General features: G+C 40.9%; 1 protein-coding gene across 1 annotated transcript in view; it reads left to right on the forward strand.

Annotated features, from left to right (window-relative positions):
• MTA3 (metastasis associated 1 family member 3) overlaps nt 1-14,184 on the forward strand; it is a 169,872-nt gene that overhangs the window by 28,598 nt on the left and 127,090 nt on the right. Inside the window, 2 exon segments of the mRNA XM_015418000.1 lie at nt 2,704-2,767; nt 6,091-6,208. Coding sequence (XP_015273486.1) covers nt 2,704-2,767; nt 6,091-6,208 — 182 coding nt within the window.

A 14,184-nucleotide genomic window follows, 5' to 3' on the forward strand; every position in this document is an offset into this window, starting at 1 on the left:
TTATATAAGAAAAACCTAAAATCTAGTAGTAATAATTTATTTTCACGGCTGTAGGCCTCGAAAGTAGAATTAGATTTGTCTTTATATCAACGCAGTCATAAAATTTTAATATTTTTATGGAGGAAGGGGGCAAATGACTTAATAGTATACAGTACCACTGGGTTTACAATACAATATTTATTTAATGAAAAAGCAAAAAGATGTAATCATAAATTTATTTACTTCACTTATACCCTACTGCTCTCCCCAGTGGGGACCCAAAGTGGCTTATGTTGTTCTTATCTTCTTCTTCATTTCTTCACAATAACCACATGAGGTGGGTTAGGCTGAGAGTGTGATTGGCCCAAGGTCAATCAGGAAGCTTTCATAGCAGAGTAGGAAATTAAACCTGGCTGTCCCAGATCCTAGTTTTGCATTCTAACCTTTATACCACACTCAGAAGGTCACTTAATACATTAATTCCCTTTCTAGCCCAAGCTGTCCAGATAAATGATTTTCTATTAATATATCTGGGAAATACGTAAATAGATCAAAGTTTAATCATTCAACTTGTCCGCTGACCAGAAGTTCAGTAGATGATTCTTGAGACCAATCCTTAGAAGATATTGCAACTATATAAGAACATAAGAGAAGCCAATGCTGGATCAGGCCAAAGGCCCATCCAGTCCAACACTCTGTCACACAGTGGCCAAAAATACCAGGTGCCATCAGGAGGTCCATCAGTGGGGCCAGGACACTAGAAGCCCTTCCACTGTTGCCTCCCCCCAAGCACCAAGAATACAGTGTATCACTTGCCCCAAACTGAGAGTTCCTATCTATACCTTGTGGCTAATAGCCACTAATGTTCTTTTGCTCCATGTTTATCTGATTCCCTCTTGAAGCTGTCCATGCTTGTAGCTGCCGCCACCATCTCCTGTGGCAGTGAATTCCATGTGTTAATCACTCTTTGGGTGAAGAAGTACTTCCTTTTATCTGTTCTAACCCGACTGCTCAGCAATTTCATTGAGTGCCCACAAGTTCTTGTATTGTGAGAAAGGGAGAAAAGTACTTCTTTCTCTACCTGCTCTATATATGCTATATTAATCCCTATTAAATGTAACCATCTCAAAACTTCAGTAATCAGGAAGGGCATAATTAAACCTCCTTGTTGTGTTCTGAAGATGTAGTTGCTTCTTGCCCTTATATCCCCAAAGAAAACATCTAAATATTTGATTACTTAATCTGCACCAAACCATTCAAGATATACAACATTCTAGGAAGAACAACCATTTCCCTAGCACCCCAACAACAACAACAGCAACAACAACAACTGAAGGAGGTAGATGCTTGCAAAAGGGCAGGTGAACAGGATGGGGAAACCAGCTATGTGTTAAACACTTGTAGTATGATTTAGAACCATTTTGAGTATTTGATAAAATCTTTTTCTAAGTGTTTAGAGTGCTGCTTACAATTTACAATCAAATTGTGATTTGAAGAGAGGAATTTTCTTTCATCCATCACTGACCACATGAAGCCCCAGTATAAGAGACAATTCCATCAGTACTTCAAGATACCTCAGGCTTAGATAATGTAGCATGTTGTCTGCATATAGCTGCAATTTACAGTGTCATAGTAAGCAATGTCAGTGGATTTAGAAGAGTGTAATGGTGATTTAGATGACTGTTATGCTTCCCCTCCCCATTAATGTATCTAATTTTTAAAAACCCTGACCTAGATGGCCCAAGCTAGCCCAATCTCGAAAGCTAAGCAAGGTTTGGCCCTGGTTAGTATTTGGATGGGAGACCACCAGGGAAGTCCAGGGTTGTTATGCAGAGGCAGCCAATGGCAAACTGCCTCTGAACTTCTCTTGCCTTGACAAGTCTATGGGGTCACCATAAATTGGTTACAACTTGCTGGCCCTTTCCACCATCAGTGTTTTAAAATTTACATCCACTGCCCCCACTTTTGTTCTTATGTGTGTTCAGCATAATGTTTGAAGGAGCCTACATGTATACAAAGTATACCCAGAGCTGGATCCAGTAGCATCCTCCAAGCTCTGATTTCAGGGAGAGTGTAATCCCATCTAGGGATGTCATTTCCTGAGATAACTGGTCCGCCTCATCGACTCTTATCAACTCTGCCTTGTCCAAATTGAGTCCTCAGTTTTCTCATCCGAACATCTCTTCCGAACATCACTGTCCCAGATGAAAGAAGTAGAAATAGATGATGACTCTGTTCCTCCGTGCTTTTCTGCCCTCTGCCCTTTTTCTTTCGAGTCTATTAACTTTTCAGCCATCAATACTATTTCTAGCACAGAGAGCTTGGCAGCCAGTATCCCAGGTGTGGTTACATGAGCATTGGATAACTCGCTATTGAAATGGAACTTTAAATAAGCTTCTTTGAAGTCTGTTTTTAAAACATGGTGAAGGGAGGTTTTCACAGACTAAAGATAAAGCTATAAAACACTCCTTCAGCTCCCCATCTGTTTTTTCACCAAAGCGTGAACTTTTTGTACATATGTAATCCTTCCTTCCTGTCTGTCAGCTTTTGCTGAAAGCTTACTTATATCACATTGATGTTTGTTGCATCCATTGTCTTTTTTTGTATACAAATAATTGGTTTAATTGATTTCCCAAATACCAGCTTCTCTGTTGACCTGCATTACTTTTGCAAGAAGAAATTGCTATTTATGAAAATTTTATTGTTGTTTTTATGATTGCGTAGGGGGAAATGCAGCGTTGCACTTCTGAATGAAACGGAATCTGTATTGTCGTATCTTGCTAAAGAGGTAAGGTTATATTTTAAACAGTTCATTGCAATATCAGAAATTTTAAGATGTTGGTCTGAAGCAATAGAACAAAGTTTGAGTCCAGTGGCACCTTTAAGACCAACAGAGTTTAATTTGGGGTATAAGCTTTCGTGTGCATGCAGATACACAAAAGTTTATACCCAGAATTAAACTTTGTTGGTCTTAAAGTTGCCACTGGACTCAAACTTTGTTCCAGTAATTTTAAGAATTAGAGATTACCAGTAGATTGTTAGCAAATTAAACAATGCTTTTCCAAAGTAGTATGTGTTACTAGTAGAAACACTAGGAAATGCTTTGAATACTTATGATGGTCGTGTGGTCTAATAGTTCAGTATTAATTATTGATGTTTCATTGTTTCCTGAAACCATTCATTTGCTTTTCAGCCAATATCTTGCAAATGAGACTAGAAAGTGTCTTTGTGGCCGACAGGTTCAGACTGACGTTTCTGCCTTATTCTTCTGCCACTGGGTAGGAATGATGCAGAGATACAATTTGAAGTCATGGATATCTTGATTAGAGCAGTATCTGATTCCTACTGGGAGGAATTAAATCACCAAGAATAAGTGCAGGAATTCTGCCCTCTTGCCTTTTTAACCAGTTTGGTGTGGTGGTTAAGTGACAGTTTGGTGTAGTGGTTAAGTGCACAGACTCTAATCTGGGAGAACCGGGTTTGATTCCCCACTCCTCCACTTGCACCTGCTGGATGACCTTGGGCCAGCCATACTTCTGTCACAGCAGTTCTTGAAAAAGAACAGTTTCTGTCAGAGCGCTCTCAGCCCCACCTACCTCACAGGGTGTCTATTGTGGGGAGGGGAAAGGAAAGGGGTTTGTAAGCCGCTCTGAGACTCCTTTGGGTAGTGAAGGGCGGGGTATAAATCCAGTCTCTTCTTCTTCTACTACTGGGTAAAACACTGGGAGAATAAAGTGACTTGCCTAGTCTCTGCCATTGCATGCAATCATGAAAGTTGGCATGCTCCCATAGACCAGTAAATGGTTTGCTAAACCTGCTGCAAACATTGCAGTTGGTAGCAAAAAATCAGTTGGCCTGTAAGTGTTTTGTGAATGCAAGATGTTAGTTGATGTAAGTAATATTAACCTTTCCTAACCACAAACTCTTTTGTGCAGATCAGTTTTATTCCCTGAAAATAAGATGCAAGTTATCTGAATAAAGACAACAATGAACCATATGCAGTTTTCCCACCCTCCTTGAACACAGCTAAATGTAGGCAAGGAAGCTGGCATAAGCAGTGGTTCTCAAGTCTTCTAAAGTGGGACTTACTTCTAAACTTACTGCAATTTTCAGTACCTGTTTGTGAAGTAACTACATGCTGATTTCCCCGTCTGACATCAAAGAGGAGGACTGCCACATCAGTTAACACAACACAAATTTATAATTTATTTTCCACGTTCAACATTTATTGATATGTAGCATTATTGAGCAGCAGGCTATATATGGGCTGTTTGCCATATTATTGAAATACATATCCAGATTTGCCATTAAGACTCCCAAAGCATCCTTGCATAGCTAACCCTCCCTCTTTCCTGGCCCTGCAAACTCTCCTCCAAGAGAGCTGTGGACCACTTTGGAGTCCCAGCCCACAGTTAGAGAATCTCTGGTCTAAAGTTCAGTAGCATTCTTTTCCTCGACATACACTGTGGAGAAGCAAGCATTCATTTTACTGGGTGGCTTGTAGATTCTTCTTGTGTATCCATCTAGCTTTTCTTGTTGTAGTCAGGGTCCTGGGCTGCAAGTTATATATACAAAAGGGAGGGAGCAAAGAGGACTCCTCTAAACCCTGTGCTGGTTCGTTTCCATGTGTACAGCAATGTCTAAGCCCTGCATTTGATCACACCCTGTATATGATCATACCCTATATATTGTTTAGTACACTTTGATTTTGTTTACAATAGTTACAGTTGTAAAAGTACTACTGAAACTTTATATGAATTTTGTCAAGTCTCACTGTATTTAAACAGTTTTTCAGTTTAGTACAACCATATTTTTATATGTAGTGTCAATGTACTAATGCTGTTTTTAGAGAGCATTTTCCTTTAGTCCTGTTTGTACTTCAGAGGATTATGGATTCTCTGCAACAACACTTTATAATTTATTTGCATAGAGCATCTGTATGCTGCTTCTCCAGAAAACTGAAGTGGTCCACATGAATAAATAAAGGAACAAAATTAAAACTTAAATGACAATCCAGTAAAACTAGACAAATCATCAATAAATAAATAGAAATCAGTAGTGTGCCGATAATAAAGCAACATAGAAGTGAACTAGATCAATATAAAACAAGACAAAGTGCAGGCCATGAAATCCATAAATAGCACATATAGACCAACCAAGTAGGTAGTAGGGAGAGGGCGTTCCAGTAACAGGGCACCACCAGCAAGAAAGCCCTGTCTCTGGTTGCCACTCACCTTGAGCCTGAGGAGACGGGTGCAGAGAGGAAGGCTTGAGATTATCTGAATGGGTAAAAAGGACAGTGTGAGACAAGGCTAGGCAGGTGGTACAGGGTCTAGCCATTTGGAGACAAGCCAGTAAAACTAGCCAAACTAGCAATAAAAAAACATCCCAATACAGATAAGATAAACACTAGTACTTTAATTGTGCCTGGAAACAGGTAGCTCATACAGGGCTGATATGATCACTGTATTCAGCCTCTACAGGGGCCTAACTGCTATCTTTTATTCTGAGCAGAGCAGAATGATAGAATACATGCCACCATGTGCTATGGAGGATTCTATAGGCTGGTATTATCCAGCAGCATCCCCCAAACTACTAATCTAGTGTTTATGGGAAATTGAAACTCTCTCCGGAACAGACAGTACTTGGGTCCCGGTCACACGGGCCAGATAATGGGGGGGGGGAGGCGTGACTATTTGCGCCGTCGCAGTTTGAGCCGCGATTAAGCGATCAGACGTGACGGCGGTGCAGCGGGGTTTCAGCAGTCAGCGCCCGCGGCAAAGATGACGGCTGGAGGGAAGAGCCGTGCGCGCCACGATCACACCAACCGAGTCCGTCAGCAGCCCGTGGAAAACTGGTTCCTAGTACTTCTTAGCAGGTTTTTTAAAAATGCGGGTTTTCGGCGGGAAGCCACGGGTGTGCTACACTTGCCAGATGTGGCGGTGTTATCGCGCACGGATAATCCGCCCGGCATCCGTGGCTCTCCCGCAGCAAATTTGCCGTGTGAACGGGGCCTTGGTTATTTTTCTGTATGTGTGTTAGAAGGTACAAAAGTCTAATCTATTAATTTTACAGCAGTTTGGAAGAACATATGCTTTTTGCTTATTTTAGGATACTTTCTTCTATTCACTGGTATATGATCCTTCACTGAAAACTCTCCTAGCTGACAAAGGAGAAATCCGAGTAGGACCCAAGTATCAAGCAGATGTACCAGATATGCTTACAGAAGGTAAATATTTTATGGTTATGAGCTGAGTTGCTGCTTGAGTGGTCCCTTCCAGTATTCTCTGCTGAAAACAGTTTTACACCTGTGTACAAACTTTGGTTATCACGTGAATATAACATGTGTGATTTCACAAAGCTCATTTGCTTGATTTTTGGTGTTTGTTGGTGGAGATAAGTGTCATCTGATTATTATGTGAATCTGCAACAAGGACTGTAGATAGAACTAGGTGGGTAGCCGTGTTGGTTTGAAGCAACAGAACAACATTCGAGTCCAGTGTCACCTTTAAGACCAACAAAGCTTTCGTGTGCACACACAATTCTTCAGATACATTGAAATGGAAGCTACTAGTCCATACATATAGGTAGAGGGTGAGCAGCTGAGCCTCTGTTAAACACAACCACATGACCCCACCTTAAAGAAAAGGATGCTTTTAGTTATGTCCATGCTTGAGAGGAGTCAGATGGAGTGTAGCAACAGGGTTTCAGTTAATTACTCTCAGCATCCCACAATTAAGAAGGGTACATTTACACATTAGTCTCCAATTTTGATATATTTATTTGCTTCACTATGTCCCCCCCCCCCGGAATTAAATCCAAACAAATGGTGACCGTATAAACTAAGCTTGTTATTCCTGTTTGGTCCTTGCATCTGTTAAATGTCTTAATTATGTTGTATGCTAATTTGCTGCTCACCCTCTACCTATATGTATGGACTAGTAACTTCCATTTCAGTGTATCTGAAGAAGTGTGCATGCACACGAAAGCTTGTACCTTGAATAAAACTTTGTTGGTCTTAAAGATGCCACTGGGCTCAAATTTTGTTCTGCAGATAGAATTGACAGTGGAACATGCAGTGAGATAAACTGATTATCTTGTGAGATCTAACTGTGTAATGGGCACTCAGACACTCATTTCACCAGTGGTGAGGCCAGGTTTCTTCCCCTGCACTATGGGTATGCTGAGTTTAGAGACATGAAGATCTGTCTATGCTAGCTTAATATCTGTGAAGCTATTATTCCTTCGGGGAGGGAAGTTCTAGCCTTCATTCCTGCTACAGTTTTCTAAGTTTGTTGTATTTAAGAATCTGAAGGGGAGTAAATTACCAGAGTGGAGTGAGCAAGATCTGGAGCCAGTCAAGGTTCAGCTACCATTCTTGGGATCATATGCTGTCCAGTTCAAACTAATAGCTCAAGCGAAATACCACAGAATCCTCTTGTAAGCTATGTCAGTCATTGCACCATCTGATAACCAACACAACCACTTTTAACTTTAAAAGGGGTAACTTCTCTGAAATGAGGGGACATGTTGCCAGGTCCATCTTCATCCCCAGTGGGGGATTTGGGGGGGCATTCCCGGGGGTGGTGGTGGTACGGCATCCCCAACACGATGACATCATCTTGGGAACATCCTGGCTCCAAGCCTCACCCCCAGTGGGGATGGTCCCAGCGGCTGCGAGCCGCAGCTGGAGGGTCCTGCCCGCCCATGCATGGGGCCCTTTCCCACTGGCTGCCTGCATTTAAAGGGGCTCCCTTTAAGTGCAAGCAGCCATAGGGCCTCGTGCGCCCAGTCTCGGCTCAGAGATTGGGCAAATGGGGCCCTTTCCTGCCGGCCGCCTGCACTTAAAGGGAGCCACTTTAAGTGCAGGCAGCGGGAGGGCCTCACGTGCCCAATTTCCACTTGGAGATCAGGTGCGCGGGGTCCTTTCCCACTGACTGCTTGCACTTAAAGGGGCTCTCTTTAAGTGCAGGAAGCCCGAAGCCCTTGCCCACCCAATCTCCGAGCGGAGATCAGGTGCGTGGCCTGCAGCCACCCCTCTCCCTCTTCTCTCTCAAGAGAGAAGGGAGAGGGGTGGCTGTGGGTGTTGGGGCTTGGGGGCGGGTTGAACCCCTGCAAAAGTGGGTGACCCCCACGAAACTAGGGGGTCTGGCAACCCTAGGAACATGTAAAGAGGAAACTGAAAGGAAAAGTAAAAATGGTCAATACCATTGGGGAAGCATGAAGACTATTTAAAACTACAATCCTAGAAGCTCAGATAAAATATATACCGCGGGTTAGGAAAGGCACAAATAGGTATAGAAAAAGGCCTGCATGGTTGACAAACAAAGTAATGGAAGCTGTAAAAGGTTAAGGAGGATTCCTTTAAGCGATGGAAAGCTAGTCTCAGTGAGGGAACACCAGCTGTAGCAAATAAAATGCAAGTCTGTGATCAGGCAGGTAAAAAGGGAATATGAGGAGCATATTGCAAAAAACATAAAGACCAACAATAAAACTCTCTTCAAATACATTAGAAGCAAGAAACCAGCCAGGGAGGCAGTGGGGCCCTTGGATTACCGAGGGATAAAAGGATTACTGAAGGATGATAGGGAAAATGGCTGAGAAACTGAATGCATTTTTTGCCTCTGTCTTTACTATGGAAGATGAGAAGTGTTTGCCCACTTCAGAACCGCTGATTTCGGGAGGGGTGTTGAAAGACCTGAGTCAGACTGAGGTGATGAGAGAGGAGGTCCTACAACTGATAGACAATTTAGGTAAAAGGTAAAGGTTTCCCTTGCTCGAAAGCTAGTCAAATCCGACTCTAGGGATGCGGCGCTCATCTCCATTAAAAACTGAAAAATCCCGAGGCCTTGATGGCATGCATCCAAGAGTTCTGAAAGAACTCAAATGTGAACTTGTGGATCTCCTGACAAAAATATGTAAACTTTCCTTAAAATCTGCCTCCATTCCTGAGGACTGGAAGGTAGCTAATGTCACTCCCATCTTTAAAAAGGGTTCCAGAGGAGATACGGGAAATTACAGGCCAGTCAGTCTGACGGTGATACCGGGTAAATTGGTGGAAACCATTATTAAGGAAATAATTAGTAGGCACATTGATGAACAAAAACTATTGAGGCAGACTCAGCATGGGTTCTGTAAGGGAAAATCTTGTATCACTAACCTGTTGGTGTTCTTTGCGGGGTGAACAAAAATGTGGACAAGGGAGACCCAATAGGTGTTGTTTACCTTGACTTCCAGAGAGCTTTTGATAAAAGTTCCTCCTCACAGGCTCCTAAGTACGCTCAATAGTCATGGGATAAAAGGACAAGTCCTCTTGTGGATCAAAAGCTGGCTAATTAATAGGAAACAGAGAGTGAGTATAAATGGGCAATTTTCACAGTGGAGGGTGGTAAGCAGTGGGGTACCGCAGGGCTCAGTGCTGGGTCCGATGCTTTTTAACTTGTTCATTAATGATTTGGAGTCGGGAGTAAGCAGTGATGTGACAAAATTTGCGGATGACACTAAATTGTTCAGGGTGGTGAAAACCAGGGAGGATTGTGAGGCATTCCAAAGGGATCTGTCAAGGATGGGTGAGTGGGCATCAATGTGGCAAGTGAGGTTCAGTGTGACCAAGCGCAAAGTGATACACATTGGGGCCAAAAATCCTAACTATAAATACATGTTGATGGGGTCCGAACTGGCAGAGACTGACCAAGAGAGAGATCTTGGAGTCATAGTAGATAACTCACTGAAAATGTCAAGACAGTGTGTGACTGCAATAAAAAAGGCCAGCACTGTGCTGGGGATTATTAGGAAGGGAATTGACAACAAATCGGTCAGTATCATAATGCCCATGTATAAATCAATGGTGCGACCTCATTTGGAATACTATGTACAATTCTGGTCACCACACCTCAAAAAGGATATTATAACATTGGAAAAAGTGCAGAAAAGGGCAACTAGAATGATAAAAGGGTTGGAACACTTTCCCTATGAAGAAAGGTTAAAATGCTTGGGGCTCTTTAGCTTGGAGAAATGATGGCTGAGGGGTGACATGATCGAGGTTTACAAGATTATGCATGGGATAGAGCAGGTAGAGAAAGAAGTACTCATCAGTGGCTATTAGCTCCAAGGTATAGATAGGAACTCTCAGGCTGGGGCAAGTGATGCTCTGTATTCTTGTTGCTTGGGGGGGTATCAGTGGGAGGGCTTCTAGTGTCCTGGCCCCACTGCTGGACCTCCTGATGGCACCTGGTATTTCTGGCCACTGTGTGACAGAGTGTTGGACTGGATGGGCCATTGGCCTGATCCAACATTGGCTTCTCTTACGTTCTTATGAGAATGTACCCTATGACTAGGTGTCATTTCAAACTTAGATAATTGCTTTCATCAATACACCAGTGAATTCTGGCAAAGAGGGTTGGAAACCATCTTCCCTTTGTTTATGGAAATGGCAATACAGGCTTGGATGAAGAGATGAAAAACTTGGATCTCATTAAGGGGGCTGGGTGGTACTGAGTTGGTATTCCATATTTCAGATCACTTGTAATATTATTGGGAACTGCGATATATTTGGTTGTTATGGGTTATTAAAAAGTAAATACAGCAAATGTCTTTTTTTTTTAAAAAAAAAATACACACCAACAATATCCTGTCTATTTGATGGGAGGATTGCTATAAAACAGTTGCCAGTCCTGGAACATTGTTAAAATAACTGCTTGCTTATCTCTCTGATTTACCAGGGTTTTATTTTATTTCATTTCATGATAACATCTCATATGATTAATAGTATAAGACCCATTGTTCTCTGTTGTGCATGTTTTTGAAAAAAATTGAATACAGGGTCAGAACACTTAAAGAGAACATGAAGACTTTCATTGGCGTGCTAAAAACATTTTCATAAGATGGTTGAGCAGCTGTTTCACATGAGGCATTTTTAAAGTGTATGGCAGGGATGGGTTTCATGTCCATTTCTTTCATTCCTTGGCTTGACGCCCCAAAAGGAAGCAAAAAGGGACAGAGCAGTGATTAAAAATGAACCACTGCTCTGTATAGGTTGTCAACTGTCATCTGCTAGTCAGTTGTGACGACTAAGAATTGCATCCAGGTAACCAAGTAAAAATTTTTTACAAAAGTATTTTTAATGCTTCTTATAGTATATCTGTGGAGATATAATTATTAAAATGTTAATGAGCTATGAAGTTTTATAAACATTATTGGAACGTTTGTTCAAAATGCTGTGACTTAATGATGGCTGCTGCTCTGGAGAAGAAATTCAAACTTCTGTTCTGGTTGGGTAATCTTGCCTCATAAATTGTCATAGCTGAGTGGGTCCAGAATAGCTGAAGGAGAGGGAGAAAAAAATGGAGTTTGCAGCATTTCTGTAATCTGTCAGTTGACTGATCCAAGCTTCACATAGTTCCTTCATACATTCTTCACTCTTCTAGCCTTAGTTTACCTTCTCTTATTCCTAACAGATAAAGCATATTTTCCTATACCTATTTCTGCTTTCTTTATCAAGCTCATGTCTCTTCTAGACACTGTAATTTGTTAGTTGCACTTGCCCTTCCTGCATTTGTTTCTCTTTTCTTGACTGTATGCAGCAAAACAGAAGAGTCGTGTATAGCCTTGGATCCTTAGCAGTACCATCCTAAGGAGAGTTGTGACCTTCTAAGCCTTAGAAGACTTCAATTGATTTAGAAGGGTGTAACTCTTCTTACAGTGACACTGTAGAAGATGCAAGCTTATTGTCCTCTATGTTTGCTGAGTAATCCATATGGTTGGATTGATTTATCCAGCTCTGTCCCCCTCAACAGAATTTAACATTATTATTTGGGCATACTCTCCATGTAAAAACGTATTTGAACATGGATATTATCATGTTAAGGCAAATGGTAGTGTAAGCCTGGCCTCTTGCGAAAATTAGAGAGAAAATGCTTTGTGGAACAGATGCTTACTGAGCAAGATGATTTAGAAAGACCCATGCAACCTGCCACAAGTATACAAGTTATTTGCTTCCAATCCAGTTCCTCCTGAAATCAGTATCAGTGATTTTTCTTTCGAAAAAGAGTACGTATGAGCTCGAAGGTGATAAGGATTCCCCCCTCTCCCTCAGCGAGATGTCTGAGCTTGTGGACACCTGAGGCTGAACAATTAATGACTTAGCAAAAAAAAAAGCCATCTTGAGCTCACTGAAACAATGTGTTGCATATAATGAACAAGACTGTATACTCAAGGCTGAGAGAGAAAGTGCATGTGTGTGTACCTGCCTTATATTACCCACATTATATATTTTTCTGCACTTGTGGTTTTGTACATCAGCCTGTTACTAGGATACATTGCTTGATTTTCCTGTTCTGCTTTCACATATAGCTATAATGGACTGAATACAAGGGCTGTCTGGTCTAATATTGTGAACGCTGAAAGCTTTTGCCTCTTAATAAGAATGGACAACTTCACAAGTTATGTGTGGGAAGACATTGAGGAACAAAACATGATTTATACACTGACAGTTGAGAACACTGTTACACCACTTGACTTTACAATTGCCTCAGTCTTAGCCGTTGCATATGCATAGGAATATGCCTGTTGCTGAAGCTGCACTTTGTTACATCAAGAATGGTAGGCTATTTGCATTTAAATGTCCTCTAAAGGGGATTTCGTAGTAGTAGTAGTAGTGGAAGGAGAATCAGAGTATAGTAAGTAATAAAATCTAGGAGTGAACGAAAGGAAGCCTCAGGATAATTTATATCTATGTGCATTTTCATGTGGGTTTAACACCGTTTTGCATTTCATTAGTTAAGCAGCATTATATACAAATGTTATTATTTTATTATTATTATTTATTTGATTTTTAGACTGCCCTTCCCTGAAAGCAGGGCTCAGGGCAGCTTACAATAAAATTCAGTACAGCAACACACTACAGAATACAAAAATACAAAATACCAAAATTAAAATCCTACAATAAATAACAATTAATACATAAGATAATCAGCTCAGAATGGCAGAAAATAGTTTATGGATACATTTTTCACACACACACACATCCTGGGGGAATATGGGGTGGGGGGGTATGAGAGTGCCAGACCTCAGGCTGTATCTTCTCTGTCCTCAACTGAATGCCTGTCAGAACATCTCTGCCTTGCAAGCCCTGCGGAAAGGTAATAGATCCCGCAGATGTACATTTATAAATTGCATATAAATTGTATAGATGTACATTTGTAAATTACATACAAAATCTTTAAAAAAAATTAAAGTGTATATTCTGTTTCTCAAAACCTCATAATGTTTTTCTTTCTTTTAAATAAATGAAACGGTTGGTAATGTTTACTATATCATATTAAAATTTAGAAAGCAACATTGGAGGCCCGATGATATATGCCCTGAGGCCCTATTTAAGGGGGAAAGTGGGGTGGAGATGTTAATAAATATAACTAAATAAATAATATTCAGATCTGGCCCAAAGGCTTATTGTTGCTATCTGTTATTTATCTTACTCATTGGAACTATTTTATATGTGTATTGTTACTTGCCTCAAGCCAAGGAATCACTTGGACATGCCATCGAAATAAGTGAGCTATGTCGAAAATGTTAATGAAGTAATTATTTTTTTTAAAGAGATAATTTTAAGGAGAAGTTGGAACTTCTATTATTAGGTGAATTATTCATCAGCTGGATAAGTGAAGGTTGGAGATCTTGTGTATCATCTCCCATTTTGAGCCATACAATTGCGAAACACCAGCGATAAAGGTTGCGTTTTGGATGTTTTTCTACAGCAGAAATTAGTAGAGATAAAGATGGGAGACAAGCAGTCTAGCCACAATCTAGCCACAGAGATGAAGATACAGATTCATGAACTGTACATCAGGGGCTAATTGCTTTTTGTTCCAAGTCTGATAATGGTACAGTCAAGGAAAGGTTTTAAAGGTTCCTGTTGAAAGTAACTTATAAGTTGAATGATTAAGAAGTAAGCAACTGTAAGCAATTGTATTGAATTCTGTCTTCTAAGTATATTTTAAGGATTGTTACTACTGGTGTGGAAACACAAACAACTTGAATACAGTTTCATGGTCATAGGTTGTATGCACAGATAGTTGTTTGGAGAACTGAAGGGAATGTAATAGAATTCATTGCCTATTTGTGGTATTGCTATGAAATGTTCTTGTAGCACTTTCAAACATAGCAGGACAGAATTGATCAGAGAACGCAGTGGCAAAAATGTCTAGG

This window comes from Gekko japonicus, unplaced genomic scaffold (assembly GCF_001447785.1).
Source record: "Gekko japonicus isolate JY-2015 unplaced genomic scaffold, Gekko_japonicus_V1.1 scaffold1225, whole genome shotgun sequence".
NCBI classification, from domain to species: Eukaryota; Metazoa; Chordata; class Lepidosauria; order Squamata; family Gekkonidae; genus Gekko; species Gekko japonicus.